We start from the raw sequence: 23728 nt of genomic DNA on the forward strand, positions 1-23728 counted from the left end.
CACTTGGCAAATGAATGTATGAAAGATAATGGCACATCTTTCATATCCCAAAGCTAACTCTAGTTTGCGGTACTTTTCCAGAAAGTCAAAGCTGCCTTTTTTTTCCCTCCCTCCCTCCCTCTTTCTGTTTTGTGTCCACACTTTGTGAATATTTACCAGACAGGGATGAGGGAGAAACTCTGGAGGCTAAGCTTTTGGAAGTTCCATCAAGTAAGGGCCCACATTTGGCTTAGACCAAGTAATTTAGCCTTATTTTGAACAGTGATAGGGGACTGAAGTAGGGATAGATGTTTCTATGGCTGGATGCTAGACAGTTCTCTGTTATCTCAAGGCTTGGAGGAAAGAGGTGAAATACTCCTAACTAAATATTATGTATTATCAAATATGACCACATAATCTGGCCTAATATAAGGTAGTCATCTCTGCTTAGAAGATGTTTAGTTATCACCATAGCTTGCTCCACAGAAAAAGTTCTTGAAGCTTGGAAAGTTTTTGCTGTGACTCAGAGAAAGTTAATGGTAATAATGTGGTCTCTTAATCCTCAGCTCTGGGACTCTGAGTTTAGGATAAGTGTCAGCTACCTTTCCAGAGATTCTGAGATTGGTTGTTCTTAGTCAGGGGAAAACATTTCACTGAGAATTAAAGAAATTAGAGAAATTCCCTGGTTGAGGAGGAGGTTGAGTGAGGATGCAAGGGGATTAATGACAGGCTCTTCTGATCTATATTAACAGCTTCAGTTCCTGGGCTGCCATCTCATCACCCATGGCATAAGTTGTCACCCTTCAGTCTGGTATTTAGTCTACAAATAGTGATTAAGAAAGGACTGGAGGTAAAAACAATTGATAAATAGTAAATTATGCAAAGAGCCAGATGAATATTGCTATTCAATTTTGGATGCACCTTAGTTGTATTTTTGTTTTGGGGGATAATCTGTTTTTAAAGGAGCTTTTTTACCTTTATTCCAAGTTATCCTGAAGAGAATCATTCTTCACCATTTACCCAAGCTAGAGCACATTGGATTCGAGCAGTTACCAAAGTCCGGCTCCAGCTACAAGAGGTAGGGAAGCTACTGGTGTGGTATGGATTAAAGCTATTCATGATTTGTGAATGAAAGGCTTATGGCACTCATTGATGAGCATTTCTTGGTGAGGATGTTGGAGAATAAGAAAATTGTTATTTTTATTAGGCTGCTTCCAGGAGGACTTGGTCAGAAAATGGAGACTTAAGGAGCCATAACACTTGAACTAGTTTTTAAACACCGCCCCCCCCCCCTGTTTTGGGGTAGCAGGATATTAGTTCTCTTCTCCTTATTATTGAATCAGGAAACTAAAATGAAAATAATATGGAGATGAATTGAAATTCTCACCTTCATTTATCATAATTGCTTACTCAGATACCCTCAGTTCAATGGTTCAGATTGCAGCCCATCCATTCATGTGTATCTCTTGTTCATATCCTCATGCATAAGTGTGAGTCTCTTCCAATGTGTGAGAGATTTTCCTTGATGTCCAAATGCATGTTGAAATCTGGGCTAATAGATATTCTTTGTAGACTTGTATTTCCTTTGTTGAAGGTCAAGGCAACTCCTTTGAAGGAGAAATGGCACTAGAGAGGACAAAGATGGGGAAAGCAGCCAGATTGTACCAAGTATATATCAAGGAAATCATGCTAAAGGCAACAGAATTAAATAAGGCATTGAGGAAGAGAAAGATCTCAAAAGTGTAGGAAAAATCACAGACATTATTGTTATCATAAAAAGGTCTAAAATAGCATAAGTAATTACCATCCTATGTGCCTCCTTTACTTTCAAATATTCCGTCATGCTTGTTATTTATGATAAAGCCTTAGCTTTGGTAGAGCAAATTACAGAACCATATAGATTTCTTAACAAGGATATTCAAAATATGACAACAGAAATAGCCCTGTCCAGTGATTCTCTTATAATCAACAAATGGGTCATACATAAAACAGGGGGATAGATGCATGCTTGCCCAAAATGTTTGCCATTGTAATGGAGGAAATACAGTGCTGAGTCCAGGTTGAAGAGAGATTTCATATGGAGAAGAAAATCTTTCAGATGCTCCTGTTTGCATGTGGCATTGTACTGATTGTATCAGTGAAGAAACTACAGATCTTCCTGCATAAGATTTGTAAACACTTGATTGGTTTTGGACCAACTATTGTTGGTTCACAAAGTTGGACTCTGCAAGACTCCCTAAATCAAGCCATTTAAAAAATGTATTGGGGGCTAAACCTTATTGACTTACTTCCTGATGATGGATCATGAGCATTTCTAAATCTGTTTTCTGTCAGTCTCCTTTTCTAATTTAATTGTTTAGGAACCAAGACTTTACAACTGGCAATATTTGGTTATAGTAAGGCAACAAGCTCTTATTTTTGTTTTTTTGTTTTTTAATAAAGTGAGAGACCTTTCTTATATCCAGTGGCAGATCTGAAATCTTTAGGAATGTACTTCCTTTAGAAATAGTCTGACATTTTTCTCTGAACCAACAAGTAGCAGTTGTCACTACTCACAATAGGAGAAGAGATCTGTGGAAGGTCTCTGAAAAAGACATGGTTGTCTATCATATGATTATGGAGCAGCAGGGCCCTTTTTTCTAGGCTGGGATGTGACTGAGAGCTTGGACTTTGTTGCTAGCTTTTAAAAAATGTTGAAAGACTTTTTTTCCCCCATGACTTGCCTTACAAAAAAAACTGTATCTTGCTAAATCAGGTGTATGTAAACTCTCTGTTTTAGTATTCATTGACTGGAGATCTTGAGCCCCAGAAAGCATGGGGGAGGAATGTCTTTATGAAGCCCATAGCAAGACTGAGTTGCTTTCTGTTTCCAAAGAAGCTATCGAAGCTTTGTTCTCAGTTTAGAAGTTTAGTTTGCATAGTGGCTGGTGAAATGGACTGGAAGTCTAGAAATGTGGGATCCTCTTCCTGTCACTGTGTTTTTGTTTTGGCAGTCTTCCACATTTGGACTGCTTTCCCTACCTACTTTTACAAACTCTTGAAATTTGTGCTTCATTCTAGGACTCAGTTTAAGTACCACCTTCTGCAGGAGGCTTTTCTTTTATAGAGCTTCTTCCTCTAAACCCCCTCTAATTGCTAGTGCCTTCCTTTCTAAGATTATTTCATAGTTACTTTGTAGGTATCTTATATGTACATACTTATGTATAAATTATCAGTGTCTTTAGAATCTAAGCTTCCTGAGGTCAGGGACTGCTTAACTTTTGACTTTCTTAGCACAGCTTCTGGCATGTGGCAGGTGCTTAATAAATGTTTATTGACTGATTAGTTGATTCAATATAAGATATCTGAGCTGTGCCCTCCTTATAGTTTCTGCAGTATTTTGCAGTGAAATTGCTAATATAGTATAACAAAATTGTTATTGTAATGTTGCAGTAAGTCTGACAACAATCCAGAACTTTTTACCTTCTGCTTCTAGGGACTTTGATCAATCTCTAGACTCCCTATAGAGTTCCTAGGCTACTCCACCTTCTCTGTCTTGAACCAAATCCTCCTGGACCAATCTTAGTTGCATTCAATACTTCTTCTACCTCTTCCCCTTCATGCCATGTTCCTAGAACATCTCTAGATGCTTTGCTCAAATCCTATATTCTGGTGTCTTTGTATACTAGGACTTCTAGTCCTACCCTTTGCATCTTTGTTCCCTACGTTGACAGTCCTATGGCCTCCACTTGCCTTGGGCTACTCTAGTTATTTGATCTGGCCTGACACCCTAAATATCTCATGCCTCTAATCTCCAAAGTTGTCTTCTTTATTTGGTTCCATTTACTTTGGCCCCAAACCATTCCCCAGGCCTCCTCTAAATCTAGTGCTGCCTTAACCCTGCTGCATGGTAGAGTACTTAGAGGTTCCAGCTCTTGGCTAGCACTGTGCTTCATTCCAGCCTTGCTTCCCCTTTGCGTAGGACTGCTTCAGTTATTCTCCCCAGGTATTTGTAAGTAACCACCCTCATCCCTCAAGGAACATATATGGCCTTAACTACTCTTTTTTCTATTGATTTCATTAAACTGTCTTTTTGTAGAACTGAGCAATGGTAGACAAAGTATACTATACAAGTTATCCTGAGGAGAATGACTTACAGCCTTCTATTGGTTTTGTGACTACAAAGTGCCAGAGTAGTTGGTAGTTTGCTCTAGATGTAAGAGTATATTCTTCCAAGAAATTATTCTGACCTTCCTTCCTGCCCAATCAAATGATAGGTTGCATTTGGAGCTATTGAGCTGGCCCCACACCATCAGCTGAAGTGGAAGGGGCTTCTGCTTGGGTCTAGTGCCTTTCCACCAGACATCTCCCACCCAAGAATTCTTTACCTCCTGACACTAAAAATAAACACATACATCCCTGACAGCCACCCAGGATCTCTTCCTTAGTGACCATGTGGACAAGTACTGTTTTTGCTTTTTCTCTTTTCTGGGTGTCAACATCAGGAAGTGGCATTTGAGCTTAGTCTTTAAGAAAACCAGGAATTCTAAGAAGTAAGGAGAAATTGTATATGAATTCACATGTGAATCCTTTTCATAGAAATCCTGTGAAAAGAGAGATGGGAAAATGGCATTTTGAGTTTGGGGAGTTGGTCCCTTTAGTTAAAATACATTATATATATATGTATATATATATATATATGAATATATCAAAGAGAATAATAGAAAATGAGTCTGGAAAGGTAGATGAGAGCCAGATTGTGGCGAGCTTTAAATGACAGGCTTTTTATCCTAGACTCAATAGAGAGCCCTTGAAAAGTTTTAAGTAGGAAAGTGATAAGATTAAATCACAATTTTAGGAATATTCATTTGGCAGTTGTGAAGCAAGGAAACTATTACAGTATAGTTGTCTAGGCAAGAAGTAATGAGGACCTGAACCTGGATAGTGACTAACATCATGGATATGAGAATGCAGATCCAAAAGATGTTGTGATAACATTGACAGAATTTGGCAATTGATTGTATATTGAGAATGAGGGAGAATGAGTCAAAGATGACTTAGGTCATGAAATTGAATAACTGTAAAACTGTTAGTACCCTTGCCAGAAGTAGAGAAATTTGGAAGAGGGATTTTTTTGGGGGGGAAATATAATGAGTTCCATTTTGGAACCATTAAATTTGGAATGATGAGAAGACAAGAGGTCCCCTCATAGTGCAGTGGGATATGTGCTAGGTTTCAAGCCAAAAGACCTGGCTTCAAATCCCATCTAAGCCACTCACTACCTATATAACCTTGAGCAAGTCATTTAACCTTTATAAGCCCAAGTTTTCTCCTCTCTGTAGCCCAGGTGGATATGTCTAGCAGTTGGCAATATGGTGTTGGTTTTCAGGAAAGAGAGAAGAACTGGATATCTGTGTATAGATGAAAATTGAATGTATGAGATCTGATAAAGTCTCTAAGGGAGCCTGTGGATTAGAGGTAGAAGAGATGTGAGGCCAAGAGGGAGCCCTGGAGACATCTAGGTGAAATGGGCAGGGGGATGCATGATGATTCAGTGCAGGAGACTGTAAAGAATTAGGCAATAAGAAATGCCACAGGAACCAAGGGAGGTGAGACTATCTAGGAGAAGGGACTGGTTAGCAGTGTCAGAATCTGCAGAGAAGTCAAGTAACTTGAGGACTAAGGGAAGGTCATTGATTTATAAGTTAAGAAATCATTTCAATTGAATAGTAATTTGAAAGCCAGATTACAAGGAACTCGGAAGTGAATAGGAGGTAAGAAAATGGAGGTAATGATTGCAGATTATTTCTAATAGGAAATTGGTTGTAAAGGGAGAAAAGATATAGGGTGATAACTTCAGGGAATGAGAGGGTCAAGCAAAAAGTTTTTTTATTTTTATAATAGAATTTCATTTTTTTTCAATTACATGTTGAAACAATTTTTGACAATTATTTTCTGACATTTTGCAATTCAAATTCTCTCCTTTTTTCCCTCCCTCCCATCATTTCCAAGCTAGTAAATAAATAATCTAATATAGGTTATATTGGTGCTTTCAAAGCAAAAGCTTTTTAAGGATCAGAGAAGCCTGGAGATGTTTGAAGGCAGCAAAAAAGGAATAAATGGATATAGAAAATTAAAGAAGAAAAGAATTATGCCCTTATTAAGTCCCTATTAAGTGTCATGCATGATGCTAAGCACTTTATAAATATTATTTCATTTGATCCTCACAACAACTTTGGGAAATAAATGCTATTATTATCCCTAATTATATGGTTGAGAAAACTGAGGCAGGCAAGTTAAGTGACTTACCCAGGGTCACACAGCTAGTGTCTGAGATCATATTTGAAATTTAGGTCACCCCAATGCCATATCCAGTACTTTTTCCATGTCCATGTAGCCACAAGAGGGGGAATGACAAAAAGACAAGCTCCCAGAAGATTCAGAAGCAGACCAGGTAGAGAGAAGAGTTAACTTGGCAAGGAAAAGGGTCCCTTTCCTCCTCAGAAACTGGAGCAAAGGAGGAGAAAATTGAGGAATGGTGTAGAAAGGCTTTGAGGTATGATAATTATGAAGCAATTGCAGCATATGGCTTCTATTTCTTTAGTCAAGTAGGAAACAGTCTTCTGCTGGGAGGAAGAGAAGGTGGCATGGGGAGCTGAAGAAGCTAAGTGAAGGTCTGGAATGGTTGCAGTGAACAGTGTAATAGCCAGATTAGGTGAAACAAAGGATTGCTTTGTAGCATGGAGGGCTCAGGTGAGATAAGTTACTATTTTTCATATGAAAGTGACCCAGATGAATAACTTCCTCCAGGTAGATGATCATCCAAGTGGTTCTGAATCCTCCTAACTGTACTCTTCGTTTTGTCCCAAAGGACATTATGAGAGACATGTTAAATGTTTTGCTGAAATTCAGGTATCAGCCAGGTGGTTTAGTTATGTATGACTCTTGTGACCTATTTGGGGTTTTCTTGGCAAAGACACTGGAGTGATTTGCCATTTCCTTCTCCAATTGATTTGACAGATGAGGAAACTGAGGCAAACAGGATCAAGTGACTGCCCAGGGTCACAGAACTAGTGTCTGAGGCCAGATTTGAACTCAGACTGATGGTTCTTCCTGATTTCAGGTCTGGCCCTTTATCCACTGTGTCACCTAGCTAGTCTTAAAATATCTTCCTGACCTACTAGGCTGTTAACTCTGCCACCAAAGAAAGTAAAATTAGTCTGGAATGAATTGTATTTGAACCCAACCAGTTTTTAATATAATAATGGGTTTTAGAATTTTGCCATGAAATAATGCTTATTAGCCTATAGCTTAAAGGATCTACTTTCTTCCTCTTTTTGAAGATCAGGACATTTGTCAACCCTTGTCCTATGACTTCTCACCTATTTTCCACAACTTTTCAAGGATTATTGATATTGACATATGAGTTTGTTTAGTACCCTGGGTTAGGTGATGAACTCAGGGAAGCCAGCTAGTTGCTTTTCTCTATGATCTCATTTATCACATGAATGCTACATTCAAAAACAAATCAAAACCTGAGATGATCAAATTTATGCTTTATAACTATGGCAGCTGTGTGGATGGATAGATTGAATCAGGGATACCAATTAGGAGACTAATGATGAGGACCTGAGCATCTTACTTCCTTTTTAGCCGTATTTGTTCTGTACTTCCCATTCTAAAGATCATTCCCTGTTGGCAGAGAAAAGCAAGGAAAAAATTTTTTTATCCCATCCCCAACACCATAACATATCTAAAACAACCCTGTGTATGATCATTCATTGCAAACTTCAGCTTTCTCTTGATTGCTGCATTTGTGAATGCAACATGCTAGAGAAGTAGCTTGTTCTAAGTGTCAGAGTGTTCTTCCAAGGAACTCTTCTGGCCTTTGTTCCTGCCTGTTCAGATGATGAGTAGAATACTGAGCTGGCCCCTCTCCCTCAGCTGAAGTAAAAGGGTCTTTTGTGGGAGTCGAGTGTCTCTTCAGGGGTATTTCCCATCCAAGAATTCTTTACCTATTGATATTGATGCTGGACATGTATATCCAGGCCTGGCCCCCAGGATCTTTTTCTTGGTGACTCTGTGAAAAAGCACTACTTTGGCTTGTTCTTTTGCCTGAGTAGAGACCTCAAGAGGTGACATCTGAGCTTAGTCTTTAAGAAAGCCAGCATTCTAAGAGATAAAGAGAAGCTGTAGGTTAGGGACCAAGTCATTTATAGAAGATGAAAGCAAAGTCAGATAGGGGAAATAAATTCCAAAAAACTGATATTATCCTATAGGATAGCTAGGATAGATAGGGACCTTAGATATTATCCAGTACTAAACACTCACTTTACAAATAAGGAAACTGAGGTCCAGAAAGTTTAAGTGCCTTGCCCAGTGTAACACTGAGGAGAAACAAAACTCACACCCAGTTACTCTGGCTCCAAATTCAGCACCCATGAGTCAAAATCCAGCAATTTAAGAAACGGAAGTTGGTTAAAGGTTTTTTTTCATGCCCTTGTCAGTCACGCTAGACTCTTTTTTTCCTCATCATTTTTTTGTGTCATTAGAATTTTATTCTTGATAATATAATATCCCTAGTAAGCTCTCTTCCCATGAAGAGGCTTAGATTTTATGATATTACACCAATCCTTTTCAGATTCAGCAAACCTTATTAATGACCTACTATGTCCCCTGCTTTGTGCTAAATTCTAGAGATATAATGGCAAACATGAAATGCCCTGTCCTCTCCAAAGAGCTTACATTCTATTTGAGAAAAATAATATATCTAAAGAAAATTAAGTACAAAATACATACAAAGTAATTTTCAGGTTAAGGGCACAGGTCTAAAATGAAGGGGAAATTGTTCATAATGGAATAGCGGTTCCAGAGCACGTAAATAGGGCAGAGTGGAATAGGAACAAAAGAAGTATAAGCTATACTGAGCTTGCTTGAATTACAAATTTTTAATAATCCTTTCCTCCAAAGTCTAGAGTATACATCACACTTTGCTCAGGATTATATATCTTATTAAACTTGAAGATGATATGGTTATTGCTCTTAGGTTCTGATCATTTCTCCTCTGACAATTAGTTCATCCTTATTGGTTAGATTAAGGTCAAGAATATAATTTTCCCTGGTTGTTTCCTCTACTTTCTGAAGGATTAAAAGAGCATTGAGGTGTGCCAAAAAGTGTTTTTGTCCTTTCAACAGACAGTGAACTCCAATAGATATTGGGATGACTTTCCCCATCACCATTCTCTCCTCCTCTGCCAGTTTTGTGATTTGCTTCTGCATCTCATAATCCAAGTTCCTCCTTCTGGCATTGCTGGGGTGGTAGTGGGATGTCTGTAACATACCCTCATCAAAATGTAACTTATGTTTCTTACTCCATTACTGCTTTTCCAGATATCTCCTCCTGTGCCTCCTTTTTCTGGCAAATGGATTTTTAATGCAGTAGTGTGGAATGCCATGCTACTACAATACCCCTTTTGTCCAATCAGTATTAGTATCAAGGCAACACTTAAAAGTTCACTTATATAATTTTGCATTAGTTATGAATCATTTTCTCTAACTGGAGTGGGATGTTGCCAATTTATGATTAATAATATAAAGTCCCTTTCTTGAGTTTCAGTAGGAGATAAACTCAAAGACTTGTCAGTTAATACTCTATAAACTATCCTAAGTTGACACATCAAACCAGATAGTCCTCTTAAGTAAAGGAAAGGAATTTTGTTTCAGTGTGGGCAATGATTATATTTACTTTCACAGAAACAAGTTGAACCATTGTAAGAAATTTCACTAGCACTCTCTGTGTATATCTTTATTTTGCTCACTCTCTGCTTGTAAGCCTTCAGTGGTCAGACAGGAATACAGACATTCATTGTGGAGTGGATGTGAGTCATTTGATATAAACTGGGGCTCAGAACATTATTTATTGGCCAAAGTTTTTTTTATAAGAAAAGGCTGATAAAATTGTATTTGATTTTGTAAACTGACTCAGCATAGAAAATATACTTTGAGAACTGGAATTGGTCCCACATTTGCTGACCATAGGATTGTCTAATGAGTTCTTGCATCCTCTCTTTTCTTCCTTGCTTTGGGTAATGTGGAGTATTTGTGGCACTGCAGATTTAAATGAGTGAGCAATGGATGGGCCCATACTAAGAAACAGGTGCCTATCCTCACCCCAAGAATATATGAATCAGTTTATGACAGGTGATATATTCTTTTCTGCTCATCTTCCTTTTAAAGGGGGCCAGTGGGCTGGATGTGACTAGCTGTTTGGCTGGCGGGTGCTAGAAAAAGAAAACTGTCAAGTTTTTAGATGTCACCTTGCTCTGCAGCTGTCTCACAGACATGGAGAACAGAAGAACCGTGTCTATTTGCCCTTTCTGGATATTTCTGTTCTTTTTGTGGTGAAAAGAGAAATCTATCCTCATATGAAAAGAAGAGTGTAAAAGTTAAAGCCATTGAAGAAAAAACATGATATCAACCCAACTTATCTTTGATATTTTCCCCCTAAGTTTCCAGATTTCACCAAAACATTTTAACTCCTATGAGATAAAATGGCTTTTAGTTATGAGAGACTGAGGGAGAAGTATTTGAGGCCAGAAACAGAGGAGCAGGCTGTAGCCAATTCCTTTTTTTTAAATATTTTTTATTGATATCTTCCCTTTTTATTTTGTCTATGTTTCCCCTTTTATTCTTCTTCCTCCCACAACCCAGAGAACTATCCCTTATGATAACTAGTTGTTTTTTTAGAGAGAAATGAGTCAGTATTTTTTGAGCAAGACTTCTATTTCCCCTTATTATTAGGCAAAACCACTTATTCCTTTTCCCAAATCTCTTGGCAGCCTTGGATAGCTTTTAGGTACTCTGGAGAAGGATTCTTCTTTGTCTTAGCTGAGGGTCAGAGGAGCTGCTAAATTATTTATGATTTAATGTTTTAGTGGCTTATCCTCTATATATTATAAAAGGAAATTATTCATCAGCAGATATTCTTTTGGTAGGATTTTCTCCAAAAGACCTGAAGGAATTAGTGGCAACATCATATTGTGGAAAAAGCCCTGGTTTTTGAATGAAAAGATCTCAGTTCAGATCAAAGGTATACTATTTCTGATATTTCTATAGACACCAAACTCATTTGAACCTTTATGCCTCATATACCCTGCCCCTTTCCCCACCCCACCAGTGACAGGGAGAAGAAATTACTCTTAAATTGGGTTTATTAGAGAAATACTTAACAGAGGAAGGGGTTACTTGAGATGTACCTTAATGAAAAGATAGTATTTGAATAGGTAGAGAGGAAGAGGAGGGGCAGGGGCAGAATGTGTAGTGGTAAATAAGCAAGGGCATAAAGAAAGGTTCAATTTGAATCTGGTATTCATAGAAAACCAGTCTGACTTGTGCTGAGATCCAGCAAAGGTACAGCTCTGTGGTTTTTTTCTTTTATCTTCATTAATCTTCTCTCCTGTGAACACTCCTTTCATGTTACTGTACTGGGGACAACAAAAGTTTACTGCAATATATTCTACAATGTCTATATATGAGACACATATGATATAGAAATAAATATGGAGATAAATATGGATATGATTGTTGTTTTAGGATTTTTGTAGTTAGAAATGCCAGCCACCCTCTGAGAATGTAAACAAATTGTTATTACTTGCTTGAGATCACACATATATGTCTACATTTATATCTGTAGCTATATTGATAAGCTGAGGCAACTCCAAAGTTAGGATCCTAATACAATTTCATCTTGTTCAATATTCCTATATAGAATGTCATGGGAGAGTAATAAATTCAGTGGAACAAAGACTTTGTTGATCTTCCCCATTCCCTCCCACTCTAGTGCCTCACCCAACCCCAACCAACCCTCAAGGCCATTTTCCTTGGTGATGGAAAAAGCTATTTAGAAAATAAAGAAAAGTCCTTAGGATACTTTGAGTACTTTTGCTCAACTATGCAGTTTTAAGCTATGCAATTTATAGCAATTTTACTATTTTGCCTAAACTGCTGGGATCTCTTTTTACAATTCTGATAATATTCATTTCAGCCCAAATGAAGTTTTTCATTTCATCCAATTCCCATAGATAAGATTGCCACATCCTAGAGACAACAAAGAAAAGCTTTTAGATTCTTCACTGGTCATCTTGTACAGCTAATTATTACCTGGGTGTGCTGGGAAATAGAAAATTGAAACAGTACTGACCCACAGCAAATAGGACTTTTTTTAAAAAAAAAAAAAGGACAACAGTTGAGCCATCTTTGGTTCTAACACCTGAGTGCTATCTCTCCTACTCCTGCTAGCTATACATGGTGTAGTTTCCCATCAGGAGTTCTGCTTGCCTATATTTGGTGCTATAGCTTTCTGAGACTTCTGGATATTGCTGCTTAATCCTCAGCTAGCTAACCTGAGGTCCCAGGCCATTGTGCTATCCAATTAGCTTCCCTATTGCTAGTTATTTGGTAAATTGCCTTCCTTCTCCATCCCCTTTTCTCCTAGCTGATCCAAAATATATGGTTGGGGAGGTACAGACCTGGGGAACATCTTATCTCATTTCCAGCCCTTTCTAGCTAATGCCTCTTAGCTACAAAGAATATCCTTTGTTATACCTTATCAAGGTGAGTGACATGTAGGTATTCTGTTTCTTTCTTCCCTGGGTATGGTGTTAGTTAATTAGGAAATCATTCATCTAGAGCAGTGCTGGTGACCCTTTTAGAGATGGAATGTCAGGCCCTGCCCCCCAGACAGGGGAGGGAGGAAGTGCTCCCATTGGGCTGCTGGGCAGAGGGGCGGGGGAAGTGAGGAGTGTCCTCAGGTAGTGTAGAGAGGAGGAGGGGAGCAGCTCTGCCTTTGTAGTATCAAAAGCTGGGCACAGCAGGGGTAGGGCAGCCATGTGCCCAAAGAGAGTGCTCTGATCTGGAGGGTAATGGCTGTTAAATGTAAGACTTAATATGAATATGTGGACCTAACCAACCCCAAAAGTAACCCTATCTAATTTGAAGGGAGTAGAACACTAATTCAGATGCTTAGTTATCCCTTTAAGGGAAAAAGTAATCCAACACAATTTTATATGTCCCTCTATCTGCAGCACCTAGTATAGGGCCTGCCTTGCAGTAGGCAATTATCCATTTCCATTGATTGTTTGATTAAGTAAGTATATGCGGATCACTGTTTACTTAAGGAATAAACAAAGTCTGAGATTTAAATTAGATAGTTTCTGCTTCTAAGAAGTCTACAATCTAATTGGGGACATGACAATCTCAGAAAGGATTCCACATAAATATTTTAGAAAGTTTCAAAACAAAAAGTGCACTACTAAAAAAAAAAAAAAAAAAAACAAGGAAAGGGGGCAGCTGGGTAGCTTAGTGGAGTGAGAGTCAGGCCTAGAGACAGGAGGTCCTAGGTTCCAACCTGGCCTCAGCCACTTCCCAGCTGTGTGACCCTGGGCAAGTCACTTGACCCCCATTGCCCACCCTTACCACTCTTCCACCTATGAGACAATACACTGAAGTTAAGGGTTAAAAAAAAAAAAAGTGTACTACTATCCTCCCAGTCATCTAGACTTGCAACTTCAGTGGATTTCTCATTCTCATTCATCCTACACATCCAATCAATTGCCAAATCTTGTTCCTTCAACCTTAATAACATGTTTTGTATAGCTTCTTATAATAATAATAGTTGACATTTATATAGTGCTTACTATATGCCAGGCACTGTGCTAGATGTTTTGCAATTATTATCTCATTTCATTCTCACAACAACTCCGGGAGGTAAGGTCTGTTATTATCCCCATTTTACAGATGAGGAAACTGAGGCAAATAGAGATTTCAGCAACTAGTACAAGTCAGGCTGGATTTGAACTCTGGACTTCCTCACTTCAGGTCAGTGCTGTAATCACTGTCCCATCTATAGGGTACTTTTTCTTCACTCAACTTAGATCCAACTTTGGCTCAGGTCTTCATTACTTCTTGTCTTATTAGTCTCCCTGTCTGAAGGTTCTCAGCATTCCAATACATCTTCCACTTGACTGTCAAAGTAATTTGTCTAAAGCATAGGTTCTCAAACTTTTTGATTTCAGAAGCCTTTCATATTCTCAAAAAGTATTGAGACCCCAAGGAACTTTTATTTATGTATATTATTAAATCTATTGATATTTGACATGTTAAAAATTAAAACTGATCAAATTTTTAAGTAAGTACTTATTAATTAATTTAAAAATAACAAATGTTAATAGAAAATATTTAAATAAGAAATATATTATCCGAAACAAAAAACACAGAGAAATGACGTGGTTTTACATATTTTTATATATCTTTATAGAAAACAGCTATATTCTATTTATTTCTGCATGGTCTATTGTTTTGGCTAAAGTATATGAAGAAAAACTAGTTTCACACAAATATGTAGTTGGAAAAGAGAATATTTGAATAGGCAGATAACATATTATGATGAAAATAGTTTTGACTTTGCAGTCCTTGTGAAGGGGTCTTGGGAACCTCCAATAGTCTACAGATCACCCATCGAGACCTTTGTAACCTAGCCTCTTCCTTACTTCTACAACCTTCTTCTACTTTACTCCTCACTATAGATTCTATAATACTGGCCTTCTTGTAATTCTTTTAACATGTAACTGGGAGATTGGCCAATAAGCCCCACCCTTTTGAACCTGCGTAGTGTATTGCCATATTTAGTGAATGTAGTACCACATGTGGAAGCAGACCTGCTAGCCTCTTTTGTGTGGGAAATTGTATTAACTAAGCAAGCTGGTGTACTCCATTCAGGTTATATCTGCCCTTCAAGGTTCTAGGGATACCCTGAGGAGTTGGCATGTCTCTCTCTCTTTTTTTTTAATGACTTTAGCTCAAGCCCCTATTCTATCTGTATTAGCCACCTTTGACTATAGCTCCAGTTCCATATAATTATTTAATATCAATTAACTTTTACAAAAGGATATTTCAAAGATATGGCAAGAATAGAAGTACAAGCATTTCTCCTGAACACCTCAGGGGCACACTCTTTTCCATACTAGTTTGTTCTCTAGGGAGAGAGTGGACCCAGAGCATATGAGCTGTATGTAGCATTTATCTGGCATAGCATTAAAAAAAAATCCCAATTCCTCAGAGTTGCCCTAGGCCTTTGAGAGGGAACTAGAGCAACCTGGCTTTTAGATGGTGAACTCAGAGTATGCTTGCAACAAGTGCAATCCTCTGTCTCCCTGCCTTTGAATGAGCTGTCTCCTATGCCTGAAATACTCTGCCCCTCTCATCTCTCTGCCTCTTAGTTTACCTGGCTTCCTTCAAGATTAAGTTCAAATTTCACCTGCAGAAGGCTTTTCTTTCCTCCCCTGACACGTGTCTCTAATGCTTTCCCATCTTATATTGCCTTCCATCTAATATCTATATCATATCTATGTGCTTGCTAAACATGTGTAGATTATATTAATATATATCATATACACATATTCTATATACCTAGTCAGTTCTGTGTTGCCTCCCCATTAGAATTTAAGTTCCTCAAGGGCTGGTATTGTTTTTTTGTATTCCTAAGATTTAGCACAATGCTTAGCATATAAAAAATGCTTAATAGATTCTTTTTTTTAACTTTTTTTTAATTATATTTTTAAACCCTTAACTTCTGTGTATTGGTTCCTTGGTGGAAGAGTGGTAAGGGTAGGCAATGGAGGTCAAGTGACTTGCCCAGGGTCACACAGCTGGGAAGTGTCTGAGGCCAGATTTGAACCTAGGACCTCCCATCTCTAGGCCTGGCTCTCAATCCACTGAGCTACCCAGCTGCCCCCTGCTTAATAGATTCTTAATGATTAACTGTGAGATCAGAAAAGATCATTATCAGCTTAGGAGATGGAAGAATGCTTCCTGGAGGAAGTGGCATTTGAATTAGGTACAAAGTATTGGTTAGGGGTTCATCAGGTAAAGAAAGAGGGAGGTTCACTCTAGGCATATGGAATTTTCTAAGCAAAGACATGAAGATAGGAGACTACAGCATATATTTCCTAGAAATATTGCTTAGTCTGATAAAGCATTTCTTAAATATTTCCTTTGTGCTAGGTATTGTGCCAAGCGCTGGGGATACAAATTCAAGGGTATGGGATCCAGAAAGAGTTAAGGCAAGAACTTTTCCCAAATGGTGGTCCTAGAGAGTGAGTCACAAATGAATAGAGAAGAGCTCCAGTTTCTATTTCCATTTTTCCAGAATAGAGAAGAGCACATTTCCTAGGATGGCAATGCAGCAGGTGAGGAAGGAGATGCAGTCCAGGGAAAATTGAGAGTGAGGCAAAATGCTTGTAGTCTTTCCACAACTGTGGGATTATGGAGGGAATAACCAGTAAGGAGAGGAGTCCCAGGTCAGATGTCAAAAGTTTGAGAGAGAATGGCAAAAGTGATATGAAATGAAGGTGGAGTGAACTTGACCTAATAAATGCATTAGATCAATATCTACCAAGGTTCCTCTCCCCTATAGATTGGGCCAGTTCTTTCACTAAGACATAAGAAAGATATCCCCAAGACTTGATTGGCCAAGGGGTCTGAGGCTCACATCTGGTAACTGGTGTGGCAGCTTCCTGGTGACCTCAGGATGTGTTGACATAGCTCCCTGGTCCTCTCAGGGCATTCAAAACTCCTATTCCCACATGGAGCGCTGGTCCTTCAGCCTTGGGAAGTAGAGTCTAGTCATCATCCTTAAATGTAATGATCCAGGTAGATGGTCTCAAGAGTATGTACAGCTGCCCTGTAAGTAACCCTGCTAATGGGAGCATCTCGGAGAGCCGCAAGATCATGAGAGACTAGGGGAATGACGGTGCTATGTACAAAGAGAATGTTGTGAGGCTTCAGTCAGCTTAAGGGATAAGTTCATTGTCCATAGGAACCCAAGAGTAGTGATCATGGCAAATAAGTAGGAAAATCTCAACATGGGTGCTTTTTCTAGGACATTATGTAAGTTTGTTTCCACTTGCCTAGAGATATTGTTCTGCTGTGGTAAGCAGTTACACTCCTACCTGGAGACAGGTGGCTAGGTGAGAGCACCAGAGAAAAGAAGGGCCCTGGGGCTTATTTCATGACAGGAGCCAGCTCTCTTGACCTGTGGTCTTTCTGCCACTTTAGCCATGCCTTATGCTCTTGACTCTAAGCTCTGACTATTTGGCTATGCAAATAATCTCTGATACCCAAGAGGCTGTTCTGCCTCACAAAGGCAGGCCTGGTTTTCCACGGAATGCTTCACCTGAATCTCTGCTTTATCATCTCTCTCCCTGGTCTGCCCTCCACCCCCTTTACATTACACTATTCAGCTTCCCCCAGGTCTAAATGAAGTCAGCCTTGGAACTCCTGTCAATCCTTCCACACATCCCACCTCCATGCCTTCTCCCACTCTGTCCTTTCCACCTGGATTGCCGCCTACTTCACAGACACCAAATTATCTCCTCCCAATGTTCAAGTCTTGCTTTTTCCCCCAGGAGATTTTTTCAAATAAGGTTTAGATGCATGTCTACCCCCACCCACTCTACCAGTAGGACTACCTAGTCCTCATCACCATCACCCAACATTTAATGAGCACCTGCTCTGTGCCTGGGATATATTGAAATAGAAATCATGACCCTTGCCCTGAATAACTTAGTTGAAATGGAAAGACAAGATATATATTTAGAAAGAAGATTAACCTTACATGATAGCATGTGATAAATGCTTCATGAGGGATTGAGTCAATATGTGTAATAGAGAAAGGGAAGAGATCATGGCAGGAGTGGTTGGAAGAGGTTTCCTAGAGGAATCTAAAGGACCATCACTTCCTAGAGGACTTAGAGGACCATAAGAGTGTATTCTTTCAAATTGGAAGGGACCTTATGATAATATAGTGCCACCTTTCATGGAAACTGACCCTAGAAAGATATAGAAACTTGCAGCTTGGTATAACGGAAAAATCACTGACTTTGAAGTCAAGAGAAACCTGGCTGCCACTTTCTGGTTATGTGAGTACATGAATCGAACCTCTCTGAACCAGTTTCCTTGTTTGAAAACAACAGTAAAAATACTAGTGATACATACATTATGGAGTTGTGAAGAAAGTGCTTTGTAAACTTTAAAGAATTATTTAATAATAGTTCTAATGGCTAATAGTTAATAGCTAACATTTTTATTAATATATTTCATTAATATCTTTTGTTTTTCATCTCTTAGATTTCCTCTATCCTTTCACCTTTTCCCTCTAGAGAGCTGACTTTTATAATAGAGAATTTGTTTTAAAAAAAAAAGAGAAAGGTGAAAAGAAAATGCAGCAAGATTAATCGATGTCTAAAACCAATCTTAACATTACATGCAGTTTTCTATGCTCATGGTCCCTCCACCCCCATCTCTGCAAAGACATGGTAGAGGTATCTTTACATTGTAGTCAGGCATATTCTTTATTATTTTGCAGCGTCCATTTTGATTGTTTTGTGGTTGTTCTTTCCATTTACATTGTGTTTTTTAAAAGCCCTTACCTTCTGTCCTAAAATTAATATTAAATATTGATTCTAAGGCAGAAGAGCATTAAAGTCTAAGTTTTTGGAGTTGTGACTTGCCCAATGTCACATAACTAAGAAGTGTCTGATGCTGGATTTGAAACTAGATCCTTCCAACTCCAGGCCTGATGCTCTTTCCATTGTGCTACCTAGCTTTCCCTCTGTTTACATTGTTGAAGCTATTGGGTACACTGTTTCCTTTTCCCTGATTAGCTCATATTTATACAGTACTTAAAGATTTGCATAGTACTTCACAATATTATCTTATTTGTTCCTCGTAATTTGTCCCTGTGAGGTATGTGCCATTAATATCCCCATTTTGCAGATGGGGAACTTGAGACCAAAAAAAAAGCTAAATGCCTTGCTTAGTAACATTGAGATAGTATACTATGTAGGTCTTTCTGACTCCGTGTCTATTGATTTATCTGACACATAACCTATTTATTTGAACGTTACTAAAGTGTTGTTATTGCTCAGTGTTTCCCAGGGAGTAGCAGAGTGGGGAGGTGTGTATGGGGGTATTTGGGACCTTCAGGGACTTAAGTAGAAAGAAGGGAAGAGTTTATTCCAATCAAGGAAAATGATGTAATCAAAGATGCAGAAAGAGGTATGGATATCTATGGTATGCACTGAGGATTTAAGTAGATAATCTTGGCTAAAATAAAGGATTCATATGGAGTATATCAAGAAAAAGGTATCAGAGGGATAAATTAGCTAAGTGGAGAGAGTGCTGGAACTGGAGTCAGGAAGACTCATCTTCCTGAGTTAAAATCTCGCCTCAGACACTTACTAGCTGTGTGACTCTAGGCATGGCACTTAATCTTGTTTGCCTCAGTTTCCTTATCTATAAAAAATGAGCTGGAGAACGAAATGACAAACCAATCCAATATCTTTGCTGAGAAAACTCCAAATGGGCTCATGGAAAATCTGATTGAACAAAAAATTAAATTAGGGCCAGATTGTGGAAGGCTTTCAGGGCCTGTTTAAGAAGTTTGGATTTTATTCTGTATATCATTAGGGGCCACTGAAGAATCTGGGTGAGGGGAGTGACATGTCCCTTGCAAGAGTGGTAATTTTAGAAAAATAAAGCAGACACTACCATATAGGTTGATTTGCAGTGAGAAGGGACTAGAAACAAAAATAATTAGAAAACTGTTTTTCTATAGGTGTGGAACATTGTATACATTTTCAGATGCTTCAATGTATTGATTGGCTCTATTGATTTTCCTTAATCTTTTGGGGATGTAGACCTAGTAATGGTATTGTTGGGTCAAAGGTATATACTATTTCCTAGCATTTTGGGGCATAGGTCCAAATTGTTCTCCTAAATGATTAAATCAGTTCACAACTCCCTCAACAATGCATTTGTGTCCCAGCTTTCCCATATCCCCTCCAAGTTTTTTCATTTTCATTTTCTGTCATATAGCCAATTTGATTAGTGTGGGGTGGTACTTCAGAGTTTTAAATTTTTTTTCCTTCTAGTTAGCAGTGATTTAGAGCATTTTTTGCATGACTTTATAAAGCTTTAATTACTTTGTTTGAGAACTACCTGTTCATATCCTTTGACCAGTGATGGGCAAACTTTTTAAAGGAAAGGAAATGCTCATCTGTCAGTCTGTTTCTAAGGCAACTCTTTCAAAGTTTGTCAGATTAGGAATAATGTCACATGGCCAGCCAGATAGAACATTTCAGGGGGCTGCATCTGGCTGGCGGGCTGTAGTTTGCCCATCACTGCCTTTGACCATTTATCAATTGGGGAATGACCTGTATTCTTATATATTCAACTCATTTCTCTAGGTATTTAAGAAATGAGACCTTTACTAGAGAGAATTGTAAACATTTTTGCACCATTATAATTATTATGCATTGCTTTCCATCTTATATATTCCTGTTTAGTTTCTGACTTCCACCTTCCTCAATTTGCCCACTTTTCTACCATCTGCAGCCCTCTTCTCCTATCCCCCTTCCCCTTCTATTTTCCTCTAGGGTAATATAACTTTCTATACTCAATTAATTGTGAATATTCTTCTCTCTTTGAACCAGTTCTGATGAGAGTAATGCTCATATGCTCTCCTCCCTACTTCTCCCATCTTCTCTTCCACTGTGAATGTTCTTTTATGCCTCTTTTATATTCAATAATTTACCCCATTCTATTCTTCCCATGCATTCCTCTTTGTCATGCCTTAGTTTAATTTAATTTTTTATATCATCCCATAATATTCAACTTAACCACTCACCTTTGTCTATGTATACTCCTTATAAATGCTCTAATAATAACAAAATTCTTTGGTATTACAAAAGCCACCTCCCCATGTAGGGATATACATAATTTAACCTTATTGAATATCTTTTTGATTTTCTTTCCTGTTTATCTTTTTATGTTTCTCTTGAGTCTTGTATTTGAAAATCAGATATTCCATTCAACTCTGGGATTTTTATCAGGAATGTTTGAAAGTTCTCTATTTCATTGAATACTCATTTTTTCCCCTTGAAGGATTATGCTTAGTTTTTCTGGGTAAGTGATTCTTGGTTGAAGTCCATGCTCCTTTGGTCTCTGGAATATCATATTCTAGGCCCTCTGATCTTTTTATTTAGAAGTTGTTAAGTCTTGTGTTATCTTGACTGTGGCTCCACAATATTTGAATTGTTTCTTTTTGACTGTTTGTGGTATTTTCTCCTTGACCTAAGAGTTTTGAAATTTGGCTATAATATTCCTGGGAATTATTCTTTAGTGATCTCTTTTAGGAGGTGATCGATGTATTCTTTCCATTTCTGTTTTTTTCCTCGGTTTCTAGAATTTCAGGACAAGTTCCCTTAATGGTTTCTTGAAAGATGATGTCTAAGTTCTTTTCTTATAATAGTTTTCAGATAGCTCAGTAATTCTTAAATTATCTCTCCTGGATATATTTTCCAAATCAATTGTTTTCCCCATGATATATTTTAAATTTTCTTCCATTTTTTCATTCTTTTGACTTTGTTTGATTGTTTTTTGATGTCTTATGGGGTCATTAGCTTTTGCTTACCCAATTCTAATTTTTTAGGCATGATTTTCTTGAATGAGTTTTTGTACCTCCTTTTCCAAAGGACTATTTCTGTCTTTTAAGAAGTTTTTCTCTTCAGCACATTTTTGTATATCTTCATTTAGTCAATTCTGCTTTTTGAGAAGTCTTTCTCTTATTTGGATTTTTGCACTTCTTTTACCAATTGTCCTATTCCGTTTTTTTTTAAGTATTAAGTTTTTCAAATTTTTGTGTCTCCTTTACCAAACAGTTGACTCTTTTTCATAATTTTCTTGTATCATTCTCCTTTCTTTTCCCAATTTTCTTTACCTCTCTTATTTGATTTTTAAAATCCTTTTTGAACTCTTCTATTAATTCTTGAGGGCACTATTTTTCTTAGAGGTTTTGAATGCAGCAGACTTTGTTGTCTTCTTCTTTTGAATTTGAGTTTACCCTGTCACCAAAATAACTTTCTAAGTTGAGGTTTGTTGTTGTTATTGTTGTTTACTCATTTTCCTGCATTTTTCTTTTAGTTTAAAAAACTGTTTAGTTTAAAAAACTGGGTTCTGTAACTGAGGGGAAGGGAGCACTGTTCCAAATTTCAGGTTCTTTATGTAGCTGCCTTCAGAGCTGGCACTGGGAATCTATCTGTTTTCAGTTCTTCCAAGGTGGTATAATATAAGGAGAGGTGTGTTTTAATAGTCTGGATCTGTGCTCTGGTCTGTGAGTAACCCCAATCACTCTTTTACTTCTTGGGACTGTGACTAGGAACCCCTGCTCCCCTATGTCTGCAAGTGCTGGTGTATGTTGGTGCTCCTCTTCACTCTGGGATCATGCCCCAGATCATGAACTGGATCTGCATACAGGCAATATAATAAGAGTTTCGCACCCAGAGTCAGCAATAGAACCCTTGTAATCTCCTTCTGAGAAGTTGTCCAACTCCCCTTACCCTCTGTGGCTGAGAGTTCTAGAAGCCTTGGCGGTTGCGTTAGCTGTGCTCAAGGCCTATCTCCTCCCTGGTGCCTTCCCTGGCTTCCTGAGCTCCACCTCCACCTGGTGTATTAGATCCCTGGTGCCAGCCTTCCAAGTTATTTTGTACTGAAAAAACGACTTCACCATGTCTTTTTGTGGATTTGATGCTCCAGAATTCATTTTGAGGCACTATATCATTGTTTTTTTTAGAGGGTAATTTGGCAGAAATCAATCTTGGCTCAGGGCCTCCTACCACAATTACATTTTAAAGCAATTTTTAATATTTATTTTTAAAGTTCTTTCCCTCTTTCCCCTCCCCCTGCCCTGAGATGGTAAGCATTTCTTATATAGGTTATACATGTGTTATCATGTAATACATATTTCCATATTTGTCATGTTGTGGTAGAAGATACATATCTCTAAAAAATCAAACAAAAAAAACTTTTGAAGAAAATAGATTGAAAAATGGTATGCTGCAGTCTGCTTTGAGACTCCATCAGTTCCTTCTTTGGGGGTGGATAGCATTTTTCAATCATGAGTTATTGGGAGTTGTCTTGGATTGTTTTATTGTTGATATTAACTAAATCATTCACTGTTGATCATCACACGGTATTGCTGTTACTGTGTACAGTGTTTTCCTAGTTCTGCTCACTTTACTTTGCATCATGTAAGCCTTTCCAGGTTTTTCTGAAATCATCCAAGCAAAAGAAAAAACCTTACAAGAAGCCAGAAAGAAACAATTCAAATATCAAGGAGCACCAATCAGGATCACACAGGATCTGGCAGCCTCCACGCTAAAAGATCGCAAGGCTTGGAATACGATATTCAGAAAGGCAAGAGAGCTGGGCCTGCAACCACGGATCAACTACCCATCAAAATTCACTATATATTTCCAGGGGAAAGTATGGGCATTCAACAAAATTGAAGAATTCCAGGTATTTGCACAGAAAAGACCAAGGCTAAATGAGAGAGTGACAGACCAAGAAAACCAGTCTAGAAGAGACAATTTGAGAATAATTGGTCTTCCAGAAAAACCATACTAACAGAAATAATCCAGCAAAATTGCCCTGAAGTCCTACAAGAGGGCAATATAGACATTGAAAGGATTCATAGAACACCTGCGACATTCGATGCAGAAAAGAAAACACCCAGAAATATAATTGCCTACCAAACTCTGTGGGATGCGGCCAAGGCAGTACTCAGGGGGAAATTTATATCCTTGAGTGCATATATTAACAAATTAGGGAGGGCAGAGATTAATGAATTGGGCATGCAACTCAAAAAATTAGAAAG

At 38.2% G+C, this 23728-nt stretch overlaps 1 protein-coding gene across 1 annotated transcript in view; it reads left to right on the forward strand.

Annotated features, from left to right (window-relative positions):
• The window catches only part of UNC13B (unc-13 homolog B), a 269311-nt gene that overhangs the window by 137103 nt on the left and 108480 nt on the right, over window positions 1-23728 (forward strand). Inside the window, exon 10 of the mRNA XM_044678148.1 lies at window positions 967-1057. Within this exon, the coding sequence (XP_044534083.1) occupies window positions 967-1057 (91 nt within the window). The remainder of the gene's footprint in view (window positions 1-966; window positions 1058-23728) is intronic.

The sequence above is a fragment of the Gracilinanus agilis genome, chromosome 1, assembly GCF_016433145.1.
Source record: "Gracilinanus agilis isolate LMUSP501 chromosome 1, AgileGrace, whole genome shotgun sequence".
Classification (NCBI taxonomy): Eukaryota; Metazoa; Chordata; class Mammalia; order Didelphimorphia; family Didelphidae; genus Gracilinanus; species Gracilinanus agilis.